Raw genomic sequence first — 27,981 nt, 5'->3', positions numbered from 1 at the left:
TGTTTAAATAAAAATTACTCAAAACAACATAACGTATTATTTCGATCGTTCTCAAATATCCACGTTTCCTTAAATGGAAACGTGACCTTGAAAAAAAAAAAAATCTGACACCAGTGTTGCCACATCAAATTCTACCAAAAACTACTAAAACCTACCAAAAAGTCCTGGCCGTCGGCGGTTCGACTAACGTCGTGTTGGTATCTAGTACTTTCTTACCGAATTGCAACTTAAAATGATCAAGATTTAAGTATTCACCATCGTCTATGTTACGGATAAGTTTTTTCACTTTGTCTTTAGCGTTGTCTACGAAACACGCGGCCAGTTTCATTTCGACTTCCGCGTTCCGCAAACCGATGCAGTACGATCTGTCAACAAGGAATGAATTTAAATAAATATATTAGGGCAAATCACACAGATTGAGCCGGCCCCAAAGTAAGTTCGAGACTTGTGTCATGGGATAATGACTCAACGATACTATATTTTATAACAAATACACATATAGATAAACATCCAAGACCCGGGCTAATCAGAAAAAGATCATTTTCCATCGTGACCCGACCGAGGATCGAACCCGGGACCTCTCGGTTCAGAGGCAAGCACTTTACCACTGCGACACCGAGGTCGTCAAATAAGACTAAATTAAAAATAAAAATTTAATAGACTCATCCTTGCTTCGGAAGGCACGTAAAGCCCTTTTGTATTAATTTCCAAACATAGCCAAGAACATTCGATAAAATTCTATCCCAACTAATATTATATGGTTGTTACCTCCACCCATTATCTACTGTACCGATTGTTATGAAATTTAATACACGGGTAGAAAATAACGTGGAATAACACATAAGGTACTTTTTATCCCGAAATTCCCACGCGAGCGAAGCCCCGGGGCGCAGCTAGTTCTCGATATTCTATTCCTAAATTTGAAGGCGCGTCACACAGCCGCGTAAAATTAATACGTCACATGGCCGAGTAAATTGGAAACACGAGTATGACAGAGAGATTTTAAAATTACAATTAAGAAAGTGAGAGACAGTTTAAAATTAATTACCTAGACGCCCTCGCCAGCACGGCGGTCATCACTAAAATATTTGTGGCTGCTTCTGCGAGTCTGTTGAGTTCTCTGTGAAATTATAGAATAATATAATTAAATAAATAAATATATTAGGACAAATCACACAGATTGAGCTAGCCCCAAAGTAAGTTCGAGACTTGTGTTACGGGATACTAACTCAACGATACCATATTTTATAACAAATACATATATACAAATAAACATCCAAGACCCGGGCCAATCAGAAGGTCTATACTATACAATGGATCGTGGTACGTTGATGTGCTGTTGACTGTATAACTTTAAAAGACATCAATAAAAATGTAATGACGGACAAGTGTGCGGGTTGGGCCCGTCTTAACGCACCAATGAACAAATTTTTCGTTAATAAATAATTAAATATTGACTTATGCCCGCGGCTTCGCCCGCGTTATTTTCCCTGCGAAAGCGGAACAGACACGATTTTCATACAAACTTTCACCCGCCATTATAGTAATTTGGGAGTTGATTTATTAAAAAGTTGTAATTAGCATTTGAACAGGGGTCTTTAACTTTGGATGCATGTAGGATACAAAGTTTCATCAAAATCGGTCCAGCGGTTCAGCTGTGTAAGCGAAACAGACAGATTTTTTACAAATTCATATTCAAAATTCTTTATTCAATTTAGGATGATATACATCACTTATTGACGTCAAAAAATTACTTAAACTAAGTCTACTGCCGACTTCCAAAGCGCAGGTGAAGAAGAAGCGGCGCAACAAACTTCACCGCAGCCTTTTCTCCAAGGACGTCAATTAACAAATGTAGGTCTTATACATATATTTCAAAAAAATACAATATTAGTATGCTATTTTCAAACACAGAAAATATATTTTATGTCTCGCGACGTCACAGCCGAGGACGCAGTAATACTCACGGTAACGCCTGTGTGACCTGCACTCCATGTCTGCTCATCAGAGTTTCGCAAGCATACTTCATTCTCAATACACAGTACTCCAACTGTTCAGATGGCACTTTGAGGGTGGGATGCAGATGTTCCGCAAGATATAGTGTCAGTTTTGGCTCGTCTCTTTCCTGGCGACGTTAAAATATTACTATATTGAAGTAATTGCGCGCTGGCAACATTGCGAGACTAGCGCCACCATGGCGGCTGCGGCAGCGCGAGGGAACAAGGGCGCGCTTTGTTCTCCTTCTCGCGCCCCTTGTTCAATGACATCTGTCTTCTTGACGTTTACGTCAACGGATATTAAGAAGAGGAATAAAGTTTTGTTTTGTTATATAGAAGAGATTGCTCTAAATTAAGTTCGAGACTTGTGTTATGGGATACTAACTCAACGATAGTATATTTTATAACAAATACATATATAGATAAACATCCAAGACCCGGGCCAATCAGAAAAAGATCATTTTCCATCATGACCCGACCGGGGATCGAACCCGGGACCTCTCGGTTCAGTGGCAAGAACTTTACCACTGCGCCACCGAGGTCGTCATCCAACACCCAGGTCAATCTGAAAAAGGCAATTTTCCTTTTTCAATTTTTGATCGGGAATCGAACCCGTGCCCTGCGGTGTAGCAGTCTGGCATGATGACCAATGCCAACGGAGGTCGACGTCACTCCTCCGGTCGACTGGGTCTAGCTAGGAAACCGAGCACATCTAATTTTATTACCCGTTCAGGCCTGAAGAGGCATATAATTTGCTTATATTTCGGTTGACGGGTAAGCCAGTCTATGGCCCCTCCATTCCAGCAGTGCTTAATGTTGCCAACACAGATTTATGATAACTGGTGTCAGATTTTGTTCAAGTATGCTACTTTGTGCATATTACTATGTCACCTGATGTCTGTTGGCGAAGACTTTCTTGAAAATAAAAGACGGATGCATTAATGGATTCCTGATCTGTTTGATTTCTTCCGCCATCATTTTCCCAGCGTGGTGGATACCGCTCAATGCTAAAAATAACAAAATATAGCTACAATTCCTAAAGATAGTTAGGAAAAATGATTTTTAACGATCCATGTACACAACACCAAATAGAAGTTGATATCGGTTGATATACACACAGTGTTGCCAGTCAAGAAATATATAATTCAGGCATTTCAAGCGATTTTGTTGCTTATAAATATTCTTGTCATTTTTGCGAGTAACACATACTCATATACAACTAAAAATATATATTTTTTTAGTGACATATAAGTATTTTGATTGTACATACTTCTAGTACACACTTATGTGTATTGTCTATAATATTCATTATAATTGTTTTGACCCAATGGGTATTGGAATTGTTCCACTTTGTACACCGGGGGGAACTGGTCAGCTCGATCTTTTATGATATTATATTTTATAACAAATACACATATAGATAAACATCCAAGACCCGGGCCAATCAGAAAAAGATCATTTTCCATCATGACCCGACCGGGGATTGAACCCGGGACCTCTCAGTTCAGAGGCAAGCACTTTACCACTGCGCCATCGAGGTCGTCAAAATTATAATTATTTATAATTATTTCATAATAGGAATGTAAATAATAATGGTATAATTTGTTAATATATAATTTAACAGGTTAATAAATTAACAATCAAAACTAGGTAAAATAATAATTTTAATACTTAATAATGATAAATAATAAAGTATACTTCTTCTTCTTCATTGTCGTATTCCTCATGGCTGAGGGTCGTGGTTATTACGTGGAATGAAACACACACACAACAACTTTCTTGGCATTATCAATGGATTGGTTTGAAATTGCCTTCTCCATTTCACACACAAGTTAATAATTAACCAGTGTGCAGGTTTCCTCACGATGTTTTCCTTCACCGGAGTATGTATACTATGCATGGCTAAAATTTTACATTGTTATTATTAATATTAGTATTAGTGGTAAAATTAACAGAAATTAATGAGTTTAAAAAATATTTTTTAGAAGTTATATGTTTATGTAATTTTTATTTATTTATTTTTTTTAGCTGTTGGTCTTCCTGTTAAAATAAAAAAAAAAAAACGCCCAAACCTGTCGCATCACCAAGGAGAGTTGACGTCGCAGGCGGCCGGTCGTGAAACCATAGGCGGATAAAAGTGGAAAATCCTAAAGCGTTGCATCAGACTTACCAATGAATGTGTTGATACCGTCCAAACTGTCTCCTCTGGAAGCAAGATGCCTCATGTCTTCTAGAAGTTTCTTGCATTCTGCCTCTCTCTCCAAAGCGGGTATCGTGAGCAGTTTCAACATGGCGGACAGTCCGTTGTCTGCTACGAAATTCCTGTACAAGTTTCATGTTAAATTAGATAAAGCCTTTGTGTTACGAGAAATAGAAAGAGAGAGAGAGAGAGCGTGATGAGAGACAGAGATATCTGCACATGAAATACTTTTCGTGATCCGTAGACGACCTCGGTGGCGCAGTGGTAAAATGTCTGTCCTCTGAACCGAGAACTCCCAGGTTCGTACCCCGGTTGGGTCATGATGGAAAATTGTCTTTTTCTGATTGGCCCGCGTCTTGGATGTTTATCTATATATGTATTTGTTATAAAATATAGTATCGTTGAGTTAGTATCCCATGACACAAGTCTCGAACTTACTTTGGGGCCAGCTCAATCTGTGTGATTTGTCCAAATTTATTCATTATTTTATCGACAGTTTCAATAGCTGCATCTCGCTCTCACCTTCTTGCGATGAAAGAGAGAGATATACCTGCACATAGCCATCTCGAGTTCCACGTCCGGCTCTTCGTAGCCGTCAAGGAGTCCGGCTGTGAAGATCTCGGCGCTTTCCGAAGCGTAAATCTGAAGTAACGCTTCACCTATAGTCGTTCTGATCGTAGACACTTCCGATAATGGCTTACCTTTAAGAAATATATTAATTTCTATTTAAAAAAAAAAAAAAACAGCTTCTGCCCGCGTCTCCGCCCGATTTTCCCACAGGAGCTACTGCTCCAAAATAGCTGTTTGTTTATAAGCTTTTACCCGCGGCTTCGCCCGCGTGATTTCCCACGGAAGCAGTTGTTATTCCAGTATGAAAGGTACTGTTACGATAGTATTTACCCCTAAATGTTATAAAATAATATCGGTGACGCATATTCACTGCATCAGCGATCCAGTTGTTTGATCGAGTCAGTCCGTTCTCGAGATTCTTTCCATATACAATTTCATAATTTAATTTCTATTCCTTGTATTTTGTTCTCAAAATAAACAGTTTAATTTTAACGACCTCGGTGGCGCAGTGGTAAGGTTCTTGCCACTGAACCGAGAGGTCTCGGGTTCGATCCCCGGTCGGGTCACGATGGAAAATGATCTTTTTCTGATCGGCCCGGGTCTTGGATGTTTATCTATATATGTATTTGTTATAAAATATAGTATCGTTGAGTTAGTATCCTATAACACAAGTCTAGAACTTACTTTGGGGCTAGCTCAATCTGTGTGATTTGTCCTAATATATTTACTTTATTTTTATTTTTTAAATTTCTTTTTTTAAAAAGAGACATTTTTGGACCATGTAACAGAACCTTATGTCCTTTTCAACCTATATGTATGCAAAATTTCAAAAAGATTGGTTGAGCAGATAGAGCTTGAAGAGGCAACAAACAAACAATATTACTTTCATATTTATAATATTAGTTGAGATAAAAAAAAGGACTATTGCTTTTGAAATTTGGAAAATTAAAATAGATTTAGATATGTTATTGTGTACACAAGATATTTTTTGAGATTGTCATGTTATTAATAAAAAGGACAACGCTCAACAGTCCACACTAAACTGTAAGCATGTATTGCGGTTCCGAAAGATAACAAACACGGCAATATTAAAATTGAATAATTACGCCACTAGATGGCGATATCCAGTTTTAGAACGTGCTGTCGCGTGTCGCTCAATAAATTATATAGTGCTTTGAAATGTACAGTTTTTTTTGGATTGAACACGGCTGTTAGATTGTTGTTGTCGATTCTGAAGTTTAGATTTCCGTTGGAGCTCTCGTGTAATAATATAATATAACACACACAGACACAGAACCGCAGAAAAATATCTGTGATCACACAAGTAAAAAGCTGCCCGCGCTGGGAATCGAACCCGGGACCTTCATATAGCGTGACCACAACGTCTACTACTAGCGGCCCGTGCCGGCTTCGCTCGGGTAAAAACATAATAAATTACACGCCTGAACATTATCCAGGAACCACATTATCTATTGGTGAAAACAGCATTATTAATATATATATATATATATATATATATATATATATATATATATATATATATATATATATAAACAGCAAAATTCGTGCAGCAGATTTTTAGTTTATCGCGCGAACAGACAGCCAGACGCGGCAGAGGTCTTGGTTTAACATCATCATCATATCGAGTGTGTCATTGCTAACGCTGGTGTCACGACTTTACTCAAGTCGCCTAAAGGCATCTGACATGACTTTTACGACAACTTACCGCCATCTAGTGACAGGTAGTCGCATACGCACTAGGGAACTAAACTGTCCGCCAGTGTGCAGGTTTCCTCGCGATGTTCACCGGAAGCAAGTGGTGGTCTACGAAAACTACTATACATGAGTCAGATTGGTATACAAACTCGTGTGGCACGAGTAGGATACGAACCTGAGACCTTTCGATCCACAGGCGGGCGTCTTAACCATTACACCACCACCGCTTCAAATCATATTATTTAATGAAATTATATTATTTTGTTTTATAATATGTAAGGTACACACATACCAGAAAAAGCTCTTGGTCGCACATAGTCCACGCACGAATGGAGCGCCCTCTTGAGAATAGACCTAGAAAAAAAGTTATACTACCGATCAGTTACTACTTCTCTGGGGTAAAACCATAATCTATACATATAAAACTCTTCCGTTACTGACTGACAGACAGACAGACAACGCGCAGCCGAAACTACTGGGCGTAGAAAGCTGAAATTTGGTGTGTAGCTTCCTAGGACAGTGTAGGGGAGCGCTGAGAGGGGATTTCCTGAAATTCCCACGGGAAATGGATTTTCACTCACATACGAAGTAGTGGGCAAAAGCTGGTAAATTATATAGATAAAGATATAATAATTGTATTTTTGTTTGTAATTAATAAACTCAAAAAGCTGTTGGGCCGATTTTGATGAAATTTGGTAAGTAATGGTATAAAAAACTTACTTCTTTCCGAAACATGTGTGCGTTATTACTAACACTGGTGTCCAAATTTCATTCAAGTCGCCTAAAGGCATCTGACATGACTGAAGAAAGAACGGTTGAAACATTTTGGATTCAATTTTTGGGAGGGAAGAAGCCGCGGGGAAGGACAAATTCAAAATTCTTTATTCAATTTAGGACGATATACATCACTTATTGACGTCAAAAAATTACTTAAACTAAGTCTACCGCCGGCTTCCAAAGCGCAGGTGAAGAAGAAGCGGCGCAACAAACTTCACCGCGGCCTTTTCTCCAAGGACGTCAATTAACAAATATAGGTCTTATACATATATTAAAAATTAGGAGGACGAATTTACACCATCATTAAAAATGTCAAAATTTGAATGAATAAAAAAAATTAAAAAAAAAAATTGTATTTCCAATGAAATTATTGAAAATTGTCACACTCAAAAAAAAAATTAAAATAAATAAAAAGCTAAAATAAATAGAATAAATATTAATGTTACCTGCACAGTGTGGCCGCGTGTAGACGTGACCCGGCTAGTATCTGCGCAAGCGCAGTTTCCGACACTGAATCCAGTGGCGTTGCTGTAATACAAACGCAATGATTTAGGCGCACAGTTTGTCGAACGAACTACATGTTTTTTTTCATAGTAATACCATACAGCATTCTAGTTTGGTATTACTATGACTATGACGAAAAATATTAGTTCGTTAAAAATCCGCTTTTTCACTTCTCGACCATTGTCACGATTGGTTGATAAACACTATGACGAAAAATATTAGTTCGTTAAAAATCCGCTTTTTCACTTCTCGACCATCGTCAAGATTGGTTGATAAACACTATGACGAAAAATATTAGTTCGTTAAAAATCCGCTTTTTCACTTCTCGACCATCGTCAAGATTGGTTGATAAACACTATGACGAAAAATATTAGTTCGTTAAAAATCCGCTTTTTCACTTCTCGACCATTGTCACGATTGGTTGATAAACACTATGACGAAAAAATATTAGTTCGTTAAAATCCGCTTTTTCACTTTTCGACCATTGTCAAGATTGGTTGATAAACACTATGACAAAAAAATATTAGTTCGTTAAAAATCCGCTTTTTCACTTCTCGACCATTGTCAAGATTGGTTGATAAACACTATGACGAAAAATATTAGTTCGTTAAAAATCCGCTTTTTCACTTCTCGACCATTGTCAAGATTGGTTGATAAACACTATGACGAAAAATATTAGTTCGTTAAAAATCCGCTTTTTCACTTCTCGACCATTGTCAAGATTGGTTTTATCAACCAATCTTGACAATGGTCGAGAAAAATATTAGTTCGTTAAAAATCCGCTTTCTTACTTCTCGACCATTGTCAAGATTGGTTGATAAACACTATGACAAAAAAATATTTATAATAATAATAATAATAATCATTTATTTCAGACATGTGTCCATTTTGTTAGTAACAATTTACTTATACTAAGGTTAGTGCGGAACTTAGCTACAAAAAAATATTAAAAGTTAAGTTAAAAAAAGTTAGGAAAAAATAGATTAGGTGAACAAATGGAACAGTCCAACTACCCACAATGCAACCTGTTCCAGTGAATGAGCAATGGACTATTCCACTTGTCCACAATCATTTTTAATATGCAGTTGGAGCTGTCACGTAGCCGCCTAAGCATGGAGGCACACCTCTTACGAATTATCGCATGAAAGCCGTCTATGTGCGCCTCCGCAAACATGCCCGACGCGCTGCAGCGCCGCGACAGCCCCATCAGCGCTCGGAACGAGTTATTGTACTGAACTCTCAGGGCGTTGTATGCCCGCTGCGTATAGCTGACCCACAGACTACACGTGTAATAAGATTGGCAGTACGCTTTGAATAGGGTAATCTTACTTTCCCTTGAACATTTTGCAAATCTGCGAGCCAGCATATTGCACCGTACAGACAACGCCCTGCGTTCCCTCTCTAAATCTAAGTTATCGCTTAGATCCTCAGAGACCCAATGGCCCAAATATTTAAATTTGTTTACCCTGGAAAGCGTTGCTCCATCTAAAGTGACCTCCGGCAGGTCCGAGTATTTTTTATTTCCCGCTTGAAAGACAAGAACATTGCTTTTCCTCACATTGTATTTGAGCCCATGGGCCTCTGCATAGGATTCACAGATTCTCAACAATTTTCTCATTGCTTTGATTGAGGGACTCAGCAGGACCATGTCGTCCGCATAACTGACATTATTGACACATACTCCGTCAACATGACAGCCGATCCCAGTCCTACTGAGTTCCTCAATCAAACCGTTCATGTAGAGATTAAACAGCCGAGGAGATGTCAACCCCCCCTGCCTCACCCCGCATTCCAAGTCGTACTCGTCAGAAAGGACCCCTGCCCACCTCACTCGGTTCCGTTGTCTACCATACCAATATTGGAGTATCGACACTACTTCGCTAGCCACACGTGTATCGTTTTTCAGCTTCGTCCACAAAAGATCATAGGACACCAGATCGAAAGCCTGGGAGAGATCCAAAAAACAAGCCACGACAGGTGTTTTTCTTTGCGTGTAATACTGAACTGTATGCTTGACCGCAAGTATGGCACTTTCTGTAGAGAGATTTGGTCTGAATCCGAACTGAGCATCATGTATCTCTATACGGTCAGACATGTGCCGGTCAATCACACCATCCAGCACCTTAGCCAAGATGGTGGCCAGAGAAATAGGCCTATAATTGGTGAGGTCAGATGCGTCACCCGTCTTATTCTTAATAACAGGGACTACTACTGTTCTAATTAAGTCATCGGGTAGGTGACAATGCCCTATACATAATGTAAAAAACATTGATAGAACTCTGGGCAGATGTAGTCCAGCGTACTGCAAATGTTCTATGCTGAGTCCATCATGGCCAGGTGACTTCCCTCTTGTCATGCCATTAATAATATCAGATATCTCTTTAGTTGAGATTCTGACACTCAGCTGATTGTCATTACACGACCTCCCAGACTCGATCACCGGCGATGACGGACCCAGCAAAGAATGTACTTTAAAATGATTCTTAAAACAATTAGCAATCTCCACTGGCGCACTCTCACCCGCCACACTCGCGGGAAGGCTCGGTTTAGGATTCAAACTATTTGTGCTTTTCCAAAATTTTGCAAAATCTTTTGATTTATGGAATTTAGCTATGTTGTCCATCTGAATTTGTGACTGATTGTCTTGACACCATTTCAGCTTTTTTTTGAATATTTTACGTTTCTTTTTCATATTTTCATATAAATATCCCATATTAGTTCGTTAAAAATCCGCTTTTTCACTTCTCGACCATTGTCAAGATTGGTTGATAAACACTATGACAAAAAAATATTAGTTCGTTAAAAATCCGCTTTCTGCACTTCTCGACCCAATGGTCGAGATTGGTTGATAAACACTATGACAAAAAAATATTAGTTCGTTAAAAATCCGCTTTTTCACTTCTCGACCATTGTCAAGATTGGTTGATAAACACCCAGTGTTGCCGGTCAACAGGAGACAGAGCAATCATTTATTTCATCACTAAATTTTTTACTTTTATTTAATGACCGAGCGAGCGAAGTTTACAATTCTACTTCATACTATGTATGTATGTTTGTATGTAACGCGATAACTTTCGGAGCGTTGGTCCGATTATGTTGAAATATTAAAAGGTAAGCAGGATCTGTCAATAGAATTTTTAAGTTCGTTGGTCATCAAAATCAGTTAAGACGTTTTTGAAATATTCACAATTTAAAAAAAAATCATATTAGGTCTAAGTTCGGGGCAAACAACTAATATTATAAATGCGAAACTTTGTGATGATGTATGTATGTTTGTTACTCTCTTACGCAAAATCTATTGGACTGATTGTTATTAAATTTGGTACACGGGTAGAATATAACCTGGAAAAACACATAGTGTACTTTTTATCCCAAAATTCCCATGGGAGCGAAGCCCCGGATCGTAGCTAGTATTATATAAATAGCCGTAATCTATACTACTATTATATAAAAGTGTTTGTGAGTTTGTATGTTTGAGACGGGTAATCTCCGAAACTACCAAACCAATTCCAAAAATTCTTTCACCATTAGAAAGGTACATTATCCGAGATTGCTATAGGATATATTATATCTCAAAATTCGAAGCGCCGGGGAACATTTAGATGTTCCCCGGCGCTTGATAAGAATACTCTTGACTCGATAAGAAGACTCACCTATTGTCTTCTTGAACGTGATGAACGTGCCCTCATGGCTGACGCCACTGGCTCCGGGATGGACGAGGAAGGCTTTGAGGCGACCCCCGTCAGCTGCGCACAGGACAAGCCTGTACCCATCCGGTTTGTGGCAGATCTTCTCACCAGAGATGCGCCAGACATCTGCGGCAATTAATACGGTAATCTATATACAATAATCTTCATGTGATAATTTTTCAGGCATACACTAGTAGAAAATAATATAATATTATAAAGTTGTTTTTAATTCTTCTTCTTCATAGTCGTATTCCTCATGGCCGAGGGTCGTGGTCATTACGTGGAATGAAACACACAACAACTTTCTTGGCATTATTAATGGAGTGGTTTGCTATTGTACATGGCCAATCAACAAGTGTGCAGGTTTCCTCACGATGTTTTCCTTCACCGGAAGCAAGTAATGGTCGATATAAACTACTATACATGAGTCAGATTGTTATATAAACTTATGCGGCATGAGTAGGATTTGAACCTGGGACCTTTCTTGAGTGTACTTACTTCTGTGATCTATCTCAGCAACGGTCCTAAAATCAGCCTGTGATATCCTCTCAGCGACTCTCTCTTTAATACATAATACAACACTATTCTCTCCTTTGATCAAGTCATCCACGATTTGGTTAAACTGTTCTGGCTCCAATCCCTTTCTCAATGCCTCCAAACCCACCCAGTGGTCACTTATTTCCTGCCCAAGAGTAACATCTGACGATATTACCTCTAAATACTTAATACTTTCAGTACAATTCATAGCTAAACCGTTATTTGTCAATGGCACGGGAGCGGCATACATTTTTGTTCCTTTTAATGCAATAACTCTGTCTTCTTTTGTTTTTTCTGGGTTAGAAAATGTCCTTTTCAATGCAGCAACCCTATCGTCCAAAGCTTCAGACTCTTCTTTATTCAAAATCTCAGGATATGCTAGCAGTTCGCGATTGTAGACTGACACGAAAACATCTTTCATGAAAGGAGATATTTTAGGCTTACGACGCTCAGTGCGCTCAAAAACTTTCAGATCTTCGAAGTCGAACTTCTCCTCTTGGACTTGGGGCTGGCTCGTTTGAGAACTTTGGTAGTTAACAGAGGAAAATCGGAATTTTCTGTAAACATTTTTGCCGATGCTGTTCGAGCGAACAGTACAGAGTTGTCTGGCTAAATTCATTTTTTAAATCATTCAATCTGTGGAATCCTATAAAATGTTCACTTTAATAGTAATTGAAACCTATCAATATTGAAAAAAAAAAAATTTAATAATAAGTAGGAAACTTTTTTCAAGTATTGTGAAACTTTGAGGTTATTTTAACAACTGACAATGACATTTCGCCATCAGTGCTGCCAGATTAAACATGCGGTTACTATTGGCCAACCAATTCAAATAATATCTCTTCTCAATGCAGCCTGTTCTCAAGTACGTACTAATGCCATGATTTATAGAGTAGAATTAGATTATTATACATTACTGTACTAGTTGTTTTCAAACTGCGTGAATATCCTATAAGTTCTCCCATAAGTTCTTTATTGTTTACACGATATGAAAAAAAAAAACGACAGTAGACTTTACGAATGTGCTACGTCTTTGTATGTTTCGTGGTAGGCCAATGAATATGAAACGAAACCAATGAATTCTTGAAATGATGATGAATGAATCTTTTGAAAAAAGAATACCTACTTACTTATATTATATTTGTATTGGGATTATCATTACATAGTTAGTATAAAATAAAGTCACTCCCCGCTCTCTGCCTGTGGCTATGTATTTGCGCAACGTATAATGATGCGTTTTTTAAAATAGAGAGATTGGTTCAAGTTTTCAAGATATGTATATAACACGCATAATGCTAGCCGTGCGATGCTAGGGCGGGTCGTTCGTTATTGAATTGATAGATGTACGGACAGTCAAATCAAATCTTCCAAGCTCCACCACCACGCTCTAAAAATTACTGAATTAATTTTTTTTGGAATTCAAAATGTCTAAAAAGGAATACAGCATAAATTACGTCCGGTTTATATTTTACTCTCCGCCCGTCATTAGCATATAAAAATGAAGCGTTTAAATTACAGACAATGTAAGCAAAAATACCAAACAAAATACAGACAATAACACCTACAAATATCCCCAATTCACAGTTTTCTAATGTTACTTAGGGATTGTTGATTAGGCAACATTGTTACTTAGGGATGTGACACCTCAGGCTCAGAGAACTATCTACGTTGAATTAAATAAGATTAATTTTAAAAGATTTGTTTATTTATCCGGACGATTAGTTACACTAACAATTAATTATTTTGTATCTTCACAGATGATTAAACAAATGCTTTACCGGGACAAAAATGAGTTTTGGTACTTACGTCATTTTTAGAGTTCTGTACCCGAAGGGTAACCCCCCCTACTATTACTGACTCTGCTGTCCGTCCGTTTATAACCTGTATTTCATGAACCGTGATAGATGTTGAAAATTTCCCATAAAATGTTATTTTTGACTTACTACTTAAGTAAGGTAGTTGACTTACTAAAATTCCGCTGTTTGTAAGTCTGTCTGTTCGTCTATCATCGTAATAAAAATGACAACACTCAATGGCCCACACTATCTAAGCACTAAGCTTGTTTCGTCAAGTATACAAAAAAATATATTCACCCTAAAGTATTTAAGATTTGTACATCTTACTAATACCTACTTAAGTATGTATTAAAAACGTGAAATTTTGTAAGAATGTATGTTTACCTATTATTCTCATATTCCAGAGACAGTTTTAATAAAATAGGTAGTAAGTATATAGGTTAGGTACCTACACAAAATCTCAAATGATAGAATAGACTGCACAGCGTTATATATCGAGCAAGTACTTAAGAAAAAAAAATACGATAAACCTCGTGCAACAGCCCTCGGATTGGGGTTGGGGGTGGAAAATCCACCCTATCCTCTTCCCAATGCAATTCCAACCATACTCCCATACATTTCGGTTCAATATCCAGCAATTCGCGAATTTTACTCATCCATACATCTATACATTCATGAAATAATCAGTAGCTTTCTGTATTTCCTTTAGACGGACATCGCGTCTGCGATTTCGCTAAATACAAACGGTTTTTAATTGCCAAAAGCTGAATTCCCACGGAAAATAACCTAAAAATGTCGTTAAGAGGTCGCTTGTGCGTGTTCTAGTGTTAATTTGAGAGTGTTTTATGACGAAAATGAATGGATAATCTAAGCAAATATTCGATGACAACGAAGAATAATGAGGCTATGCTCGAAGCTGTGTTGAATGTAAGGTATTGATGGTAAGAGAACTGTATGCATAAAAGGATTTGCTTTCCGTGCTCCCATTGTTTTAATTAATTGGTGATTTATCTGTGCCCCGTGGAGTTTTTTTTCATAGCCAGGCTATGAAAAAAAATAGACTGGTTCTATGTAAAGGTTATAAAAGGTAAAATGATGTCTTGGTACTTATCTTTGTATAAAAATAATAGTTTTGTTAAAAGTATTAGGTACATATAGATGCTAAATTAAAAATTCGTGTAGGTAAAATATGTATGTAATAAAAAACTTACCTACTTGGAATCGTGTCTAAATTGTGACGTTTTGTTTTTATTTTGTACTATACAGATAACATTTTATAGTGTTTTTCTTTTTGTTACGTATAATGTTTCTTATAATTATAATAAAATAACTCATAGACACAAATAATAAAAACAGATAAATATATTTTTTATTAGGTAACTTGGTGTAGAGAAAATTATCTAAAAAGTAGGAATATAAAATAAATATAGGTACTTACTTACTGAACTTTTGTCCATGATTACTAAAAAAATTGATCTTGCTTTTTTTTTTCTTACAAATTATTTCATCATTTTATTTCAAGACAAAAAAAATAGAAATGAAACTATTTTCTAAAAAAAAATATTTGAATTTAGAAAGCAGTTAAACATAGTTTATAATAATAGGTATCTCTCATTCTCGCATGTTCTGGATATACCTATACTTGGCGGTGAGTCCTCTAAACCCGATATCCGGCATTTCTTCTCAGCAGTGGTCGTTCCGAAATGCCACTAGTTTGTAGCTTGTGAGAAATAACTATAAATATAAAGATTGACGAGAAAAAGTGCCTGTGAAGGTCTAATTTCTGAATAAATGATTTGAATTTGAATTTGAATTTGAATTTGAATTTGATATCAGCGTAAAAAAATATATTTTATCTTAGACTATTCTGCTGTGATTATACGATCGGCCACGTGCAGGACGTGAACCCTTTTTTTGGAATGCAGTTGTATACTATCCGAGTTTGTATCACAGTCGTATCTTTTAGTCGTCTGTACTGTACTCGGAAGGATATAGATTGGTGGAGTTTTAGGGCGGGAAGAGACGCCCCTGGGGTTTGGGGAGTCACAGCTCGGAATGCGCATGAAACATGCGAGGATGAGAGAGAGATTTGTGGGCGGGAACCACATGACACGCCACAACCACCGCTCTCTAAGCTGATCGTCACCTGTTTACAACGATTGACCTTTCATTAGCCCAAAACGCCGAAACTGTCGCGAAGCCACATAAAGTCTGTGTAATATTATATTACAATGTTACTTACCTACCATAGTTTGTTCGGCCTTAGCCTGGGAACAAAAAAAAATGTCGTGGCTGTGTGCTTCATACGATAGAAGTTAAAAGAAAAAAAAGCCGAGGATCCAATCTCATTCTCTTTAAATAACTTCTTTAAATAACTAATTCATCTTATTGCGTAATTACACAACAAATAAAAAATGTCATCATTTTTGTAATAAAAAAATAACTGTTTTTCGGTTCTCTGCCTGAATAATAACTAAATATAAATAATTAATCTATAGGTAAGTAGTTAATATATAAATCTATGGTTTATCTTTTGTTTTTTTGTTTTTTAAATTAAAATACTCTGCGTGTTGCCTAGTGTGGGACCAATTGTATAAGCAATGTAACAAAGTTTTATTTATTTAATAAATTTCATTTCATTCATTCATTTGTTAGTTTTATATCCAACGTAGTTAAATTAAAAAAAAAAATGTGTGCATAGAATTATTTTATTTATGATATTAAAAAATCAGTTGTAGGTATGTATTGTTTGTACTTAAGTATTTACCTATAAAATGAACTCACCAAAGAAATATAGGGAATACACGGTTACTTGGGAACGTTAAAAAAACTTTTCTGCCTTTATGGATTTGACACGTCTTTGTGTTCTTATTTTCCCGCGTTCTAAAAACTTTTTGCAACGTCAAAAGGTTAGATAAAGTGATCAGTTTCGTAAGAAGGCTTTCCGAAAACCTCGAAGGGTTTTTAAAGTTACATACCCACAAGGATGGTTTTCAGAGTGTTTTGACCGCTTTATTCTATTCTGTGATAATGTAAATTTTATGAATGATCGATTTTGGAAATGATTCCTTCCTCAAGAAAATTGACGGATTGTAATGACAGCGCGCCCGCAGCGGTAGAATCGCTCTGGAACCACTAAAACGCTATTAAGTACCAACATTCCGTTGTCCATCCATAAATTTTCACAAGTGATGTATTTCTGTTGCCGCAAATATTAAAAACAGAAATAAATATTTTAAGGGGCCTCCCATACACTTAGATATGATTTTTTGCCGTTTCTAAGTATTAATAACACAGTAGGACTCATTGTTACTTCAAATAAAAAATTAATAATAATAATAAATTAATTAATAAAATTGTATAGGACCGTTTCTTCCGCGAGTTCAACTCACACTTGGCCGTTTTTATGTACTTTATTTTCATCTCTTCAGTTAGTTAAGTACTTAACTAAAATCTAACCCTATGACCATAAATAAAAAATCGTAATTTAAATAAAAAAAGAAATTGAATAAAAAATAAGTAATTTTTTTTAGGTTACTTTAAATATATTTTTAATTAACTTTCTTTTAAATTCCCTCAAAGCCATTTGAGTTTTTCACGACTGCCCTAAAATGGAGCGTCGTTTTTGTATTTTTTTTATTTATTTTTGTGGAATTCATTATTAAATATTATATAATTTGTCTATGGTGCTGGTTGTGCTGTGTCCGTTTCTTTGTTTTTGTATAGCTTGATGTTTTTGTGGGCCGTTGAGTGTAATCCATTTATTTTAGAAACGTAAGGAGTTATAGTACATTTTCTGTCTTACATCAAAGTACTAGTGTTGCCAAAAAAGTCATCGATAGTTTTAATTTATCGATAGTAAGTTGATCTTAAAAATATCATATTATTATTAAAAGGTAAGCGTTTGGGTGAATTTCACGAGCGTTTCGAACTCCGCCGCGGGTTGTCATTAGTGTTTATTAAATTGTACCATACACAGTAATCAATTTAATCATCCTATTTTATAAATAAGTAAAGTGCTGGTACAATTATAATTTTATAAATGTTTAATTTAAAAAACATGATTCTTTATTCAAAAAGAATGTGCGACACTAATGAAACGCTACACGCCGCGTTCAAACAGTCATGAAATTCATCCTTGTGAGTTTGTATGTTTGAGGCGGGTAATCTCCGAAACTACCGAACCGATTTAAAAAATTCTTTCACAAATAGAAAGATACATTATCCAAGATTGCTATAGGCTATATTTTATCTAGTCGCCTATAAAATAGTTAGTTAATTATTATCAGTAATTGTAAATTCATATACTTAGTATAATAAATTTGTAAGTGGGCTACCTATGTCTGGGGGCTTACCATCATCTCTTACCGCGATCCACTTTACGACCTAAAACTGAACTGCATCGCAAATTCGTACCATCGACTTAATTTTTAGGTTAAAATTTTAGGTTCCTAAATTTAACTGAGTTGCAGTGGAACCAAGTTTTGTAAAAGTTGATGGTAGGCCTGCAGTACTTTTAATCATGTGTCAAAAACAAATATATGTATATATATAAATATGGGCTTGCATGACAGTCAGTGTACACAAGGGACGTCACAAATGTTGGAGTCAAAAAGCGTTTTAATTACTTATAATAATGAGAACAAATCATTTCCTACATCTAAATGTTACTATAATAAAAGATTTAAATGATATTTGATTATCATTTATCGTGTCTCAGATAATGCATATATATTTTATTTTACAGGCAACGAGCCCTATTGTATTTTAACTGAAAAACAAAGAATTGTTTGTGAGCCATTGGACCAAATAATTGAGAATAGAGGATTTAGCTGAGCAATTTATAATGCCTTTTGATGGTGATTGTTTCAAACAATGGCTTCCATTCCATGTCTATGGTTTTCACATCCGATTGGAACCGCGTTTTTTTTTTTTTTATTTATCTATGGATTGGAATAGACAAAAGCAGATATCAGATTAATAGAAGGAAACCTAAAAATGAACGGACCCTGAGCTCCGACAATTTACGTCTTAGGAAGTAACAGAAAATGCTCAGATAAGACAGAGCGTGATAAAAGATTAATACGTACATACTTTTAAAGTTTCTGGTCAGAATACACGGCAGCATGGCTGCCAGTTTTCTGGGTTCGCTTCCGCGGGACAACGATATTCAAAACAACTAATCTAAGTATCAAACAATTAGCCTTAAAGATTTTTTTAAGCTTGAATTCAATTGTAGTCAAATAATTTTGTTTTTTAATTGTAAAAATAAAAACAAAACGAAGGAACGAATAAAAAATTATCGAGATATTCACACAAATATATTCACTTCACATAAATATATTCAGATTCACTTAGACAATTAATATTATTAATCAAAAGTTTACTATTTCTTCTTTTATACTAGCTTACTCAAGCTACAACACTAGTGAGACGTTTAAAAACAATCAAGACAACGACGTGACGTTATTAATGGTTGCTTGTCGAAAAAAGGCGCGAAACAATGGAATAAAAACAAGAAAATCTCACAAATTGAAATTCTTGTGACTAGAACGGAAACTTTTACGGCTCCTAATTGAATAATGTCATAATGTTGAATAACTCCTTGTAGATTTAAAGTATTTGTTTTGTGTACATATTGAGGTTATGTCACAAAATAATTCCACCATTTTGATTTTGTGTCTTTTAGATCTTTCAAACTACGCAACGGATTTTCATGCGAGTTTTTTAAATAGATAAAGTGATTGAAAAGGAAGATTTATATCTATATTGCGTAATATTGCACCCGTGCGAAGCCTGGGCAGGTGACTAATAAAAATAAACCCAACAATTTGAATTAATTTTCTCTTCGAAGTTGACAATAAAATAAAAAAAAAGGATTATTAGGTATGCCAAACGTCGAATTGAAAATGAAATGATTTCTGTTCGTCTTGCCCCTAATTTCAATAATCTCTGAAACTTTACACGGAGGCTTGCCTTCATTTATGTAAATTAATTTCAGATGGAGAAAGTTTTTGATTTGATTCTGTGCGGTTCACATTTTTAGGTCACTTTTGAATATAAAACTCCGTATCACCGCTATCTGTCTAAGCATAGGGCGGGCGAGCTCGATTTCTCACATGAAAACGTAGAAAATAAGTATTTTTTTCGACATTTTTTTATGTCAGTATTTTATCTAGTTTGAAATATGGAGAAGGACAGAACCTTCCATCCCAGAATAATAACTGTTCCCGTGGGAAATATACGTGAGCGAAGCCGCGCGCAAAAGCTTGTAACCTTATAACGAAGTGATATATTTATTCATATACCATTAGTATTACACCCGGCTCCGCCTACCACAATTTCGTCTACTGAATTAATGTATGATTACATGTTCAACCCTCAGTCGCGTGGAAATATGTCTAACGCAAGTGACACACTGGACCTAAGTTTGTTAGGTATACGGTTTTGGGTTCGATTTCGTAGAATAAAATCCAATAATTTTCACCGTATGACTGTTTATTTAACACACAAACACACGTTAAAAAAAATCAATATACTCTTTTTTTATTTAAGCACAGAATTATGAGTAGGTATAGCATAAAATATTTATAAATATTTTATAGTATATTTACATATATATGGACGACCTCGGTGGCGCAGTGGTGAAGTTCTTGCCACTGAACCGAGAGGTCCCGGGTTCGATCCCCGGTCGGGTCATGATGGAAAATGATCTTTTTATGATTGGCCCGGGTCTTGGATGTTTATCTATATATGTATTTGTTATAAAATATAGTATCGTTGAGTTAGTATCCCATAATACAAGTCTCAAACTTTGGGGCTAGCTCAATCTGTGTGATTCGTCCTAATATTTATTTATATTAAAGCCTTTTTTAACGCTGGCATTTTTAACTCTAGTGTTTATTAAATTGTACCATACACAGTAATCAATTTAATTATCCTATTTTATAAATAAGTAAAGTACTGGTACAATGTTAATTTTATAAATGTTTAATTTAAAAAAAAATGATTCTTTATTTAAAAAAAATGTGCGACACTAATGAAACGCTACACGCCGCGTTCAAACGGTTGTGAAATTCACATTTTTAAGAATTCGCGTTATGTAACATGTTTAGTTCACATAAAGATGTACAAATCTAATAAAGTTAAAAAATAACCTAATTATTTATAAAAAAAAAAGTTGTAGAAAATAAAATAATAATTACTTTTTATGAATAAAAGAGGTTTTATTCATAAAAAGTAATTATTTTATTAAATTGGTCAAACACGACCCGTTTTTTCTTTCTTTTAAAGAAATTTTTAAGATGTTAAATCACTATTCGCTATTCTACAAAGCCGTATGTCCCATGTCATATAAGAAGCTTTTAATATCATCTGCGTTGCGCAAAAGAGTGATAAACTCTGTTAGGCTTTTTTAACGCCCCGTATACTCGGAATGGAATGAAAATTGAACTTTACGGCCGTTTTTTAGGGTTCCGTAACCAAAGGGTAAAATTGCCGGTTCGTCTGCTGTCACTCTGATGGCCTTAAATAAACTCTGACTCAGGGCGAAGTGCGGGTTAGAATTTAGCACTTCTCACATTCGAATCGATTGGTAGTGAGACGCAGCGAACCAATCACATTGCGGTGTGATTGTCGTTGCGTCACAATGGCGCGCTGCGATTAGTTAGCTGCGAACCGACTCGAAGGTGAGATTTGAATAGCTAAGACGCACTACGCACATGTATAGTGTTAGCAGCGACACGCTCGATAGTAGAAGAGGTCTGTCTGTCCGTCTTTAATCGGACTGTAACTCGTGAACTGTGATAGAAAGTTTGAAATGTTTAATAAATTAAAGTATATTTCTGTTGGCGACAAATATAAAAAAAAATAAAATAATAAAATTTTAATGCAATTTTTTGCAATTTTAATAGATAACTAACCCGCGACTCCGCCCGCGTGAATTATCCACGGAAACAGTTATTTATTCTGCGATGTAGATTGATTATGATTTAGATTGTGCCCTATGTTTTTATCTGAAATCTCTTAACTACATTGCAAATTTATGATTGAATGAATGAAATAATTTATTTATTTAACTGATCTGAGATTAATTTGCAAAGTTACAGGAAAAAAATATTGCGTAGAGTCTGAAGAGGTGACAAAAAGTTAATAAAATAAACAAACATTCTTTCGCATTTATAATATTATTAGTTAAGATAAGGGTCGTACGGAACCCATCGCGCGGGCGCGAATCCGACTCGCACACGGCCTTATTTATTTATTTTTCATCAGATATTAAAAGGATTTTACTTTTAAGGTTTTATCTTTGTGTTTGTCTGTTCTATGGCTGTAATTTTACATGATTTTTAAAATTTTCTGATTTGTAATTTATGCATATCTATCTATACTATTATTATAAAGAGGTAAGCGTTTGTGAGTTTGTATGTTTGAGTCTAGTAATCTCCGAAACTACCGGACCGATTTCAAAAAATATTTCACCATTAGAAAAGTACATTATCCAAGATTGCTATAGGCTATAATTTATCTCAAAATTCCCACGTGAGCGAAGCCACGGTTAATATATAGTCGTTAGATAAGTCTATTCACTAAATTTACATTTACAAAAAATATACAATGTACAATTTTGTTTCTTCTTCAGATGTATTTTGATGATACAGGCAACTACTTAGTCTATATCGAGAATTCTTCTCTTCATAGTCGTATTCCTCATGGCTGAGGGTCGTGGTTACGTGGAATGAAACTTTCTTGGCACTATTAATGGAGTGGTTTACCATTGCCTTCTCCCTTTCGCAACACAAGTTGAAAATCAACCAGTGTGCAGGTTTCCTCGCGTTGCTTCCCTTCGCCAGAAGCAAGTGGTCTATGAAAACCACAACACATGAGTCTACAAACTTATGCGGCACGAGTTGGATTCGAACCTGGGACCTTTGGGTTCACAGGCGTTTAAACCATTATACAACACCACACAACCGCTTTAAATATCTAGAATACAAAAAAAAAATTATGCTTATTTATAAAGTTACCAAAAATCTGGCAGATGTGACAAAAATTCGTGAAAAAAGACAGATTTGTGACGAGCAAAAAATTCACTCGATCTCGCGTCACAATTGTTTTTTTACTCTGTTCCGGGTAGGGTGACAAGATTTTCGCTTTATATAGGTACAATTATTATTATTTTATTGTATAATGTCTATGTAGCAAACTTTATATAATTATATATACGTTGCTTTCATTATTTGACTTGCTATCGCCCGCGCGTTCCCGGAAACAGTTAAGTCCTTCTCCGTACTTCAAAGTATGTGACTAAATTTACTAAGTATATTTCAAGAAGACCAATCATCTGGAAATGTTGTACCTATACTGTTAGGATTAGGTTTTTATACGATTTTTTGGACTTCCAATGTTGATTTTTTTATTATCTAAGTTTTAAATGACAAAACAATAAAAGTGGGCCACATACTGGTTCCAATTCGTACCACGTAATGACCACGATCCTCAGCCATGAGCAAATACGACTATGAAGAAGAGATATGTGTAATATTTGCTGCGCCCCGGGGCTTCGCCCCCATGGTAATTTTGGCATGAAAAATACCCTATGTGTTATTCCAGGTTATATTCTACCCGTTCACCAAATTTCATAACAATCTGTCCAGTAAACAGGGTAACAAATACCTATAAACACTTACATCCTCACAAACTTTCGCATTTATAATATTTGTAGGATATTGACATTTGATATTGGGGTGTATACAGCACACTGGTGGACAGTTTAGTTCCCTAGTGTGTATGCGACTACCTGCCACTAGATGGCGGTAACTAACTTGAATAAAATCTGACACCAGTGTTAGCAATAACACACTCGATAGATGATAAATATGATTTATGTAATTAATGTGTTCAAAGCGCGAAAGTTTAAAAAAACAAAGTTTATGTTATACCAAATTCTTGTAGCAACATGGACCATCTACTCACTTAAATGATTAAGTACATTAGCTGAAGAAGTAAACATGTTCTGGAAACGTATTTCCTTAAAGGGACCATTTCATAAAATGACAGATATTCACGTAGTTGTTGAAGATTTTATTTTTTTATTGTATTTAGTTTTGATTGATGACACATTCTCAATTTTATGTATAATATTTCATTCTTGTAATTATAATTTAAATAGGACATTTTCGTTTTATAGGGAACTAGAATTTGTTCGCGGTTTCGCCCGCGTTAATTTCCCACGGGAGCAGTTATTTTCCGCGATGAAATGTGCCCTATGTCCTTCTCCGTACTTCAAACTACATGTGTGCAAAACCTCAAGAAGATTGGTTGAGCAGATAGAGCGTGAAGAGGTAACAAACTGACTTTTTCATACTAGCTGCGCCCCGGGGGTTATGTTCCCGTGGGAATTTCGGGATAAAAAGTACCCTATGTGGTATTCCAGGCTATTTTCTATCCGTGTACCAAATTTCATAACAATCGGTCCATTAGATAATGCCTGAAGAGGTAACAAACAAACATACTTACTTTCGCATTTATAATATTGGTTATGATAGTTAGGATAGATATATCTATCTATCCTATCGATAGATAGATAAAACATTTATTTGTAAAGCAACAACACAATACACAAGCAGACTAAAAACACAAAATAAAACACAGTATTCACATAGCACAATTGTAAAGCAAGTGTACTGTGTTGCAGCAATACAAAAAGGCCCATCTCAGTACACGTATCACCCAGTGCGGCGATACACTGATTTTCAGATGAGACCCGAATCAGTGTGCGAACGGTGTGTGTGTGTATTAACAGTGAAGAAGGAGATATATTACTTGTAAAATAAACACTGACTGTAGCTACATACACGTACCCAACGTAATAAATAAAGAAAAAATAAATAAAATACAACATGGTAAATTAGTAAAGAATGCTAAAGTACATAAATAATAGATTACAATACATACACTTTACTAAAAAATAAACAATTAATATAAGAAGAAGATAAGAATATTTACTTGATTTCGATCCGGCTCAAATTCAAATTTCTTAATTCAATTTAGGATGATATACATCATTTATTGATGTCAAAAAAATCACTTAAACTAAAGTCTACTGCCGGCTTCCAAAGCGCAAGTGAAGAAGAAGCGGCGCAACAAACTTCACCGCAGCATATATATGTATATATATTTATTTATTATTGGTGCAGATTGCGAGGCGGACACGCTGGCCGGTGATGTGGCGAGAATATGTTGCGCGAGTGGCGCTGCTTCCTGGTCCTGCTGAACGCTGTCGCCGCTGTGTCGCCCGTCATTAAGATTGGTGAGGGACGAAAAGTTGCCGGCAACTCTTTGTTGCCACATTGTTTTAGTGTTAAAATCATTACAAAGCGTTTGTCGCTCGTTGATTGAGTGTTAAAGAAGTTTTAGTGTCAAACTAAAACTTCTTTAACACATAAAGCGACACCGACATAAAGCGGCAACTTTTCGATGCGGCTAAATGTTGCGCGTGCGGCGCTTGCTTCCGAGGACTTGGTGCGGGGTTGGGTTGGGACACAGCGAACCAATCATATTGCAGTGTGGTTGTTATTGCGTCACAATGGCGCATCGATACGATTCGATGTTGAGAAGTTAAATGCAAACCCGCGGTAAGCACTCTGATCATGCTGAACGCTGTCGGCGCGCTGTCGCCCGTCATTAAGATTGGTATATGGCGATGAAATAATGCCGGCAACTTTTTGTTGCCACAATTTTTTTTAGCTTTATAATCATGTTAGTTAATTACCTTATGATGTGTTGTCTAGATTACATTAGATAACTAATCAAAAGCAAAGGCAACTTTTTATTGCCATATAGTTTCCATTTCACCGCGCAAGAAGGAGACGTCGGGCCACAGATGAAAGAGATAGCAATACATGTACTTTGGATCATACAGTTTTTGGGAGTACTAGCTCCAGTATCCCCTATAGCTTCATGGGTGTGATAGCTGCAACCGACGGTGTCTAGTCCGAAATTGTATTTATGCATACAATCTTGAAAACTTCAACTGCGCGTTCTAGACTTGTCCCGTACTACCCACTGTCCGTAGTATTACGAAACATCTGTGTACCATCGCTGCGTTTAGAGCATATAGAGAAAGCCGCCACGGTGATAGATATATTTATTATCTTTTCAGGAGCAATATTCACAGAGGAGGGGCGCGGGGGGAGCGCAGAGCTGGCCTTCAAATACGCCGTGTACAGGATCAACAAGGAACGGAGTCTGTTGCCCAATAGCACGCTTGTCTACGACATACAGTACACGGCTGCGAGGGATTCTTTCAGAACTTATAAGAAAGGTACTCGTATTAAGCTTTACAAAACATATAGACAGACAGATAGATAGACATACAGACAGACAAAAATTATAAAAAATGTTTTGGCTTTTATTAGTCCCATAAAGACACCCCATAATATTTTTTCTGTAATATCTTAGTACAGATATAGCTTAATTAAAAATTTTATTATATGCATAGTGTAACTAGCTGCGACCCGGGGCTTCGTTCCTGTGGGAATTTCGGGTTCAAAAGCCTATGTGTGTTATTCCGGGTTATATTCTAACCGTCTATCAAATTTCATACCAATCCGTCCAGTAGATTTTGCGTGAAAGAGTAACAAACATACACACATACATCCTCAAAAACTTTCGTATTTATATTAAGTACAGCTCAATATATTTCATTGTTCTGGTTCGTTGCTAGCTTTATTTCCATACTTTTACTGCTTCGCGTTTCATAATAGTTGTGTCGAGCACCCTCAATCCACTTCCGGTAGCGACCGCGCCGCCATATTGCGTTTCCGGTGTGCAATTCGCTCGCCATTTTGTCCTTTTTCGAGATCAAATTTCACAATTTCCGCGGTGTAAAGTTTGTAATGGATACGGAGTGCTGTTGAGGGTTAGATATTGTTTTCTTGTAATTAGTACCTATAAGCTATATTTTTGTAGATGTAATTTAGTACTTATAGACTCATACTTTAGATTAATATAACTATTTGTTCGCTGCGAAATTAGACCTCGCGAACACAATACTTCATAATGAGTTATGTCTGTTGTATGTACCTAATAGAAGCCTTTTACAACGTAATTATCAGCCACGAAAACTGTTCGCAACACCTCATACACGTACTGTATCCCATGCACAGTCTCCGCTGTGCCGCATGCCAGCGGATCTCAACGTGTTCCTGAACCAGGAACCTGAGTGTGATGTGTTCGTGGATGGATGGAAGACGCTTGTCAGGAATTGATTGCAGTTTTGTGAGATTGACGAATGTGAGTCAAACGTGTTTAGGATGATAATATTGTGTTTCTCTAAGAAATTTTTGTAAGTGCCTATTTTTTCTTACTAAATACTTTAAAAGGATACATATTGTGTAACGTTGTATTTAGCTAAATAAATAAATAAATAAAAAAATATTCAAAAACGGCTTAACCGATTTTCATCATCGATTCAAATTTAAGAACTTTGTTCTTGTCGGTGGAGCATTTTCCATCTAATTCTGTCCTCAGCCACCGATTTCACCCCCCTATACGACACGACCCCTGCCTTCTCTTTTATTTCATATAGCAATGCCCTTGTGGGACGAGTAGGATTCGAACCTGACAGACAGACAAAAATTACGTATGTTTGTCACGCGATAACTTTCGAACCGTTGGTCTAATTTTGATGAAATTTAAAAGATATTTAAGACCTGTCTACAACAAAATTGGTTAAGTAAAATTTTTGAAATATTCACAAATTTGTAAAAATCAGTTCCGCCGCGAACTTACGCGAACGTTCACGTAAGTTCGCGGCGAACTACTAGTACCAAATGGATCCGCGAAAGAAAAATGGAATAGACGTGTTATACTACGAAAGAGAGATACTTATTGATTTATGATTGATTTGTCCCCAGCCTGTCTCCAGATAAAGTCGGGAGCGGTCGCTATATTCAGCAGCGCGGGTCCCTTGCTCGGTTCCACGTTGGGCGCCATGTGTCGAACTCTGCACACCCCGCATTTTGTGGTGGCGGTTCAGAGAATGTTTAGTAAGTTGTGCTTTTTAGTAGGTTTTTATTTAGTTTCACGTGATATCTGGACGTTATTCTCGGTTTCTTCCTTAGCCGTTGTACGTCGGTACACGTGACCCAATGTTTGTCTGTAATCGAATCTTGCAAGTTCATCACCCAATT

General features: G+C 36.4%; 2 protein-coding genes across 2 annotated transcripts in view; one reads left to right on the top strand and one right to left on the bottom strand.

The window, feature by feature from the left end:
* Positions 1 to 5: 5 nt before the first annotated feature.
* Positions 6 to 12,761, bottom strand: Egm (Enigma). The gene is made up of 10 exons (XM_053767193.2): positions 11,952 to 12,761; positions 11,418 to 11,579; positions 7,707 to 7,788; positions 6,776 to 6,837; positions 4,748 to 4,898; positions 4,168 to 4,319; positions 2,889 to 3,004; positions 1,968 to 2,125; positions 1,049 to 1,120; positions 6 to 365 (listed from the first exon to the last, which is right to left on the bottom strand). The coding sequence occupies exons 1-10, from the start codon at positions 12,607 to 12,609 to the stop codon at positions 152 to 154; spliced, it is 1,827 nt and encodes a 608-aa protein (XP_053623168.1). The 5' UTR covers positions 12,610 to 12,761; the 3' UTR covers positions 6 to 151.
* A 1,655-nt stretch (positions 12,762 to 14,416) lies between these two features.
* Positions 14,417 to 27,981, top strand: part of LOC128682488 (uncharacterized protein) — a 45,464-nt gene continuing 31,899 nt past the window's right edge. Inside the window, exons 1-4 of the mRNA XM_053767191.2 lie at positions 14,417 to 14,727; positions 24,985 to 25,097; positions 25,950 to 26,111; positions 27,706 to 27,837. Coding sequence (XP_053623166.1) covers positions 25,025 to 25,097; positions 25,950 to 26,111; positions 27,706 to 27,837 — 367 coding nt within the window. The 5' untranslated portion in view covers positions 14,417 to 14,727; positions 24,985 to 25,024. The remainder of the gene's footprint in view (positions 14,728 to 24,984; positions 25,098 to 25,949; positions 26,112 to 27,705; positions 27,838 to 27,981) is intronic.

Source organism: Plodia interpunctella, chromosome 30, assembly GCF_027563975.2.
Source record: "Plodia interpunctella isolate USDA-ARS_2022_Savannah chromosome 30, ilPloInte3.2, whole genome shotgun sequence".
NCBI classification, from domain to species: domain Eukaryota; kingdom Metazoa; phylum Arthropoda; class Insecta; order Lepidoptera; family Pyralidae; genus Plodia; species Plodia interpunctella.
Note: the sequence above shows the minus strand (reverse complement) of the source record. Positions and strands in the feature narration are given on the sequence as shown.

What these genes read in the sequence shown, in the direction of transcription:
- Egm (XM_053767193.2), bottom strand. Translation starts at nt 12,609, where the DNA reads ATGAATTTAGCCAGACAACTCTGTACTGTTCGCTCGAACAGCATCGGC. An exon ending in CACGTTCAAGAAGACAATAG is followed by an intron (nt 7,789 to 11,417) that starts GTGAGTCTTCTT and finishes TTTGTATTACAG; the next exon opens with CAACGCCACTGGATTCAGTG. An exon ending in GTGCTGGCGAGGGCGTCTAG is followed by an intron (nt 366 to 1,048) that starts GTAATTAATTTT and finishes CCTTGTTGACAG; the next exon opens with ATCGTACTGCATCGGTTTGC.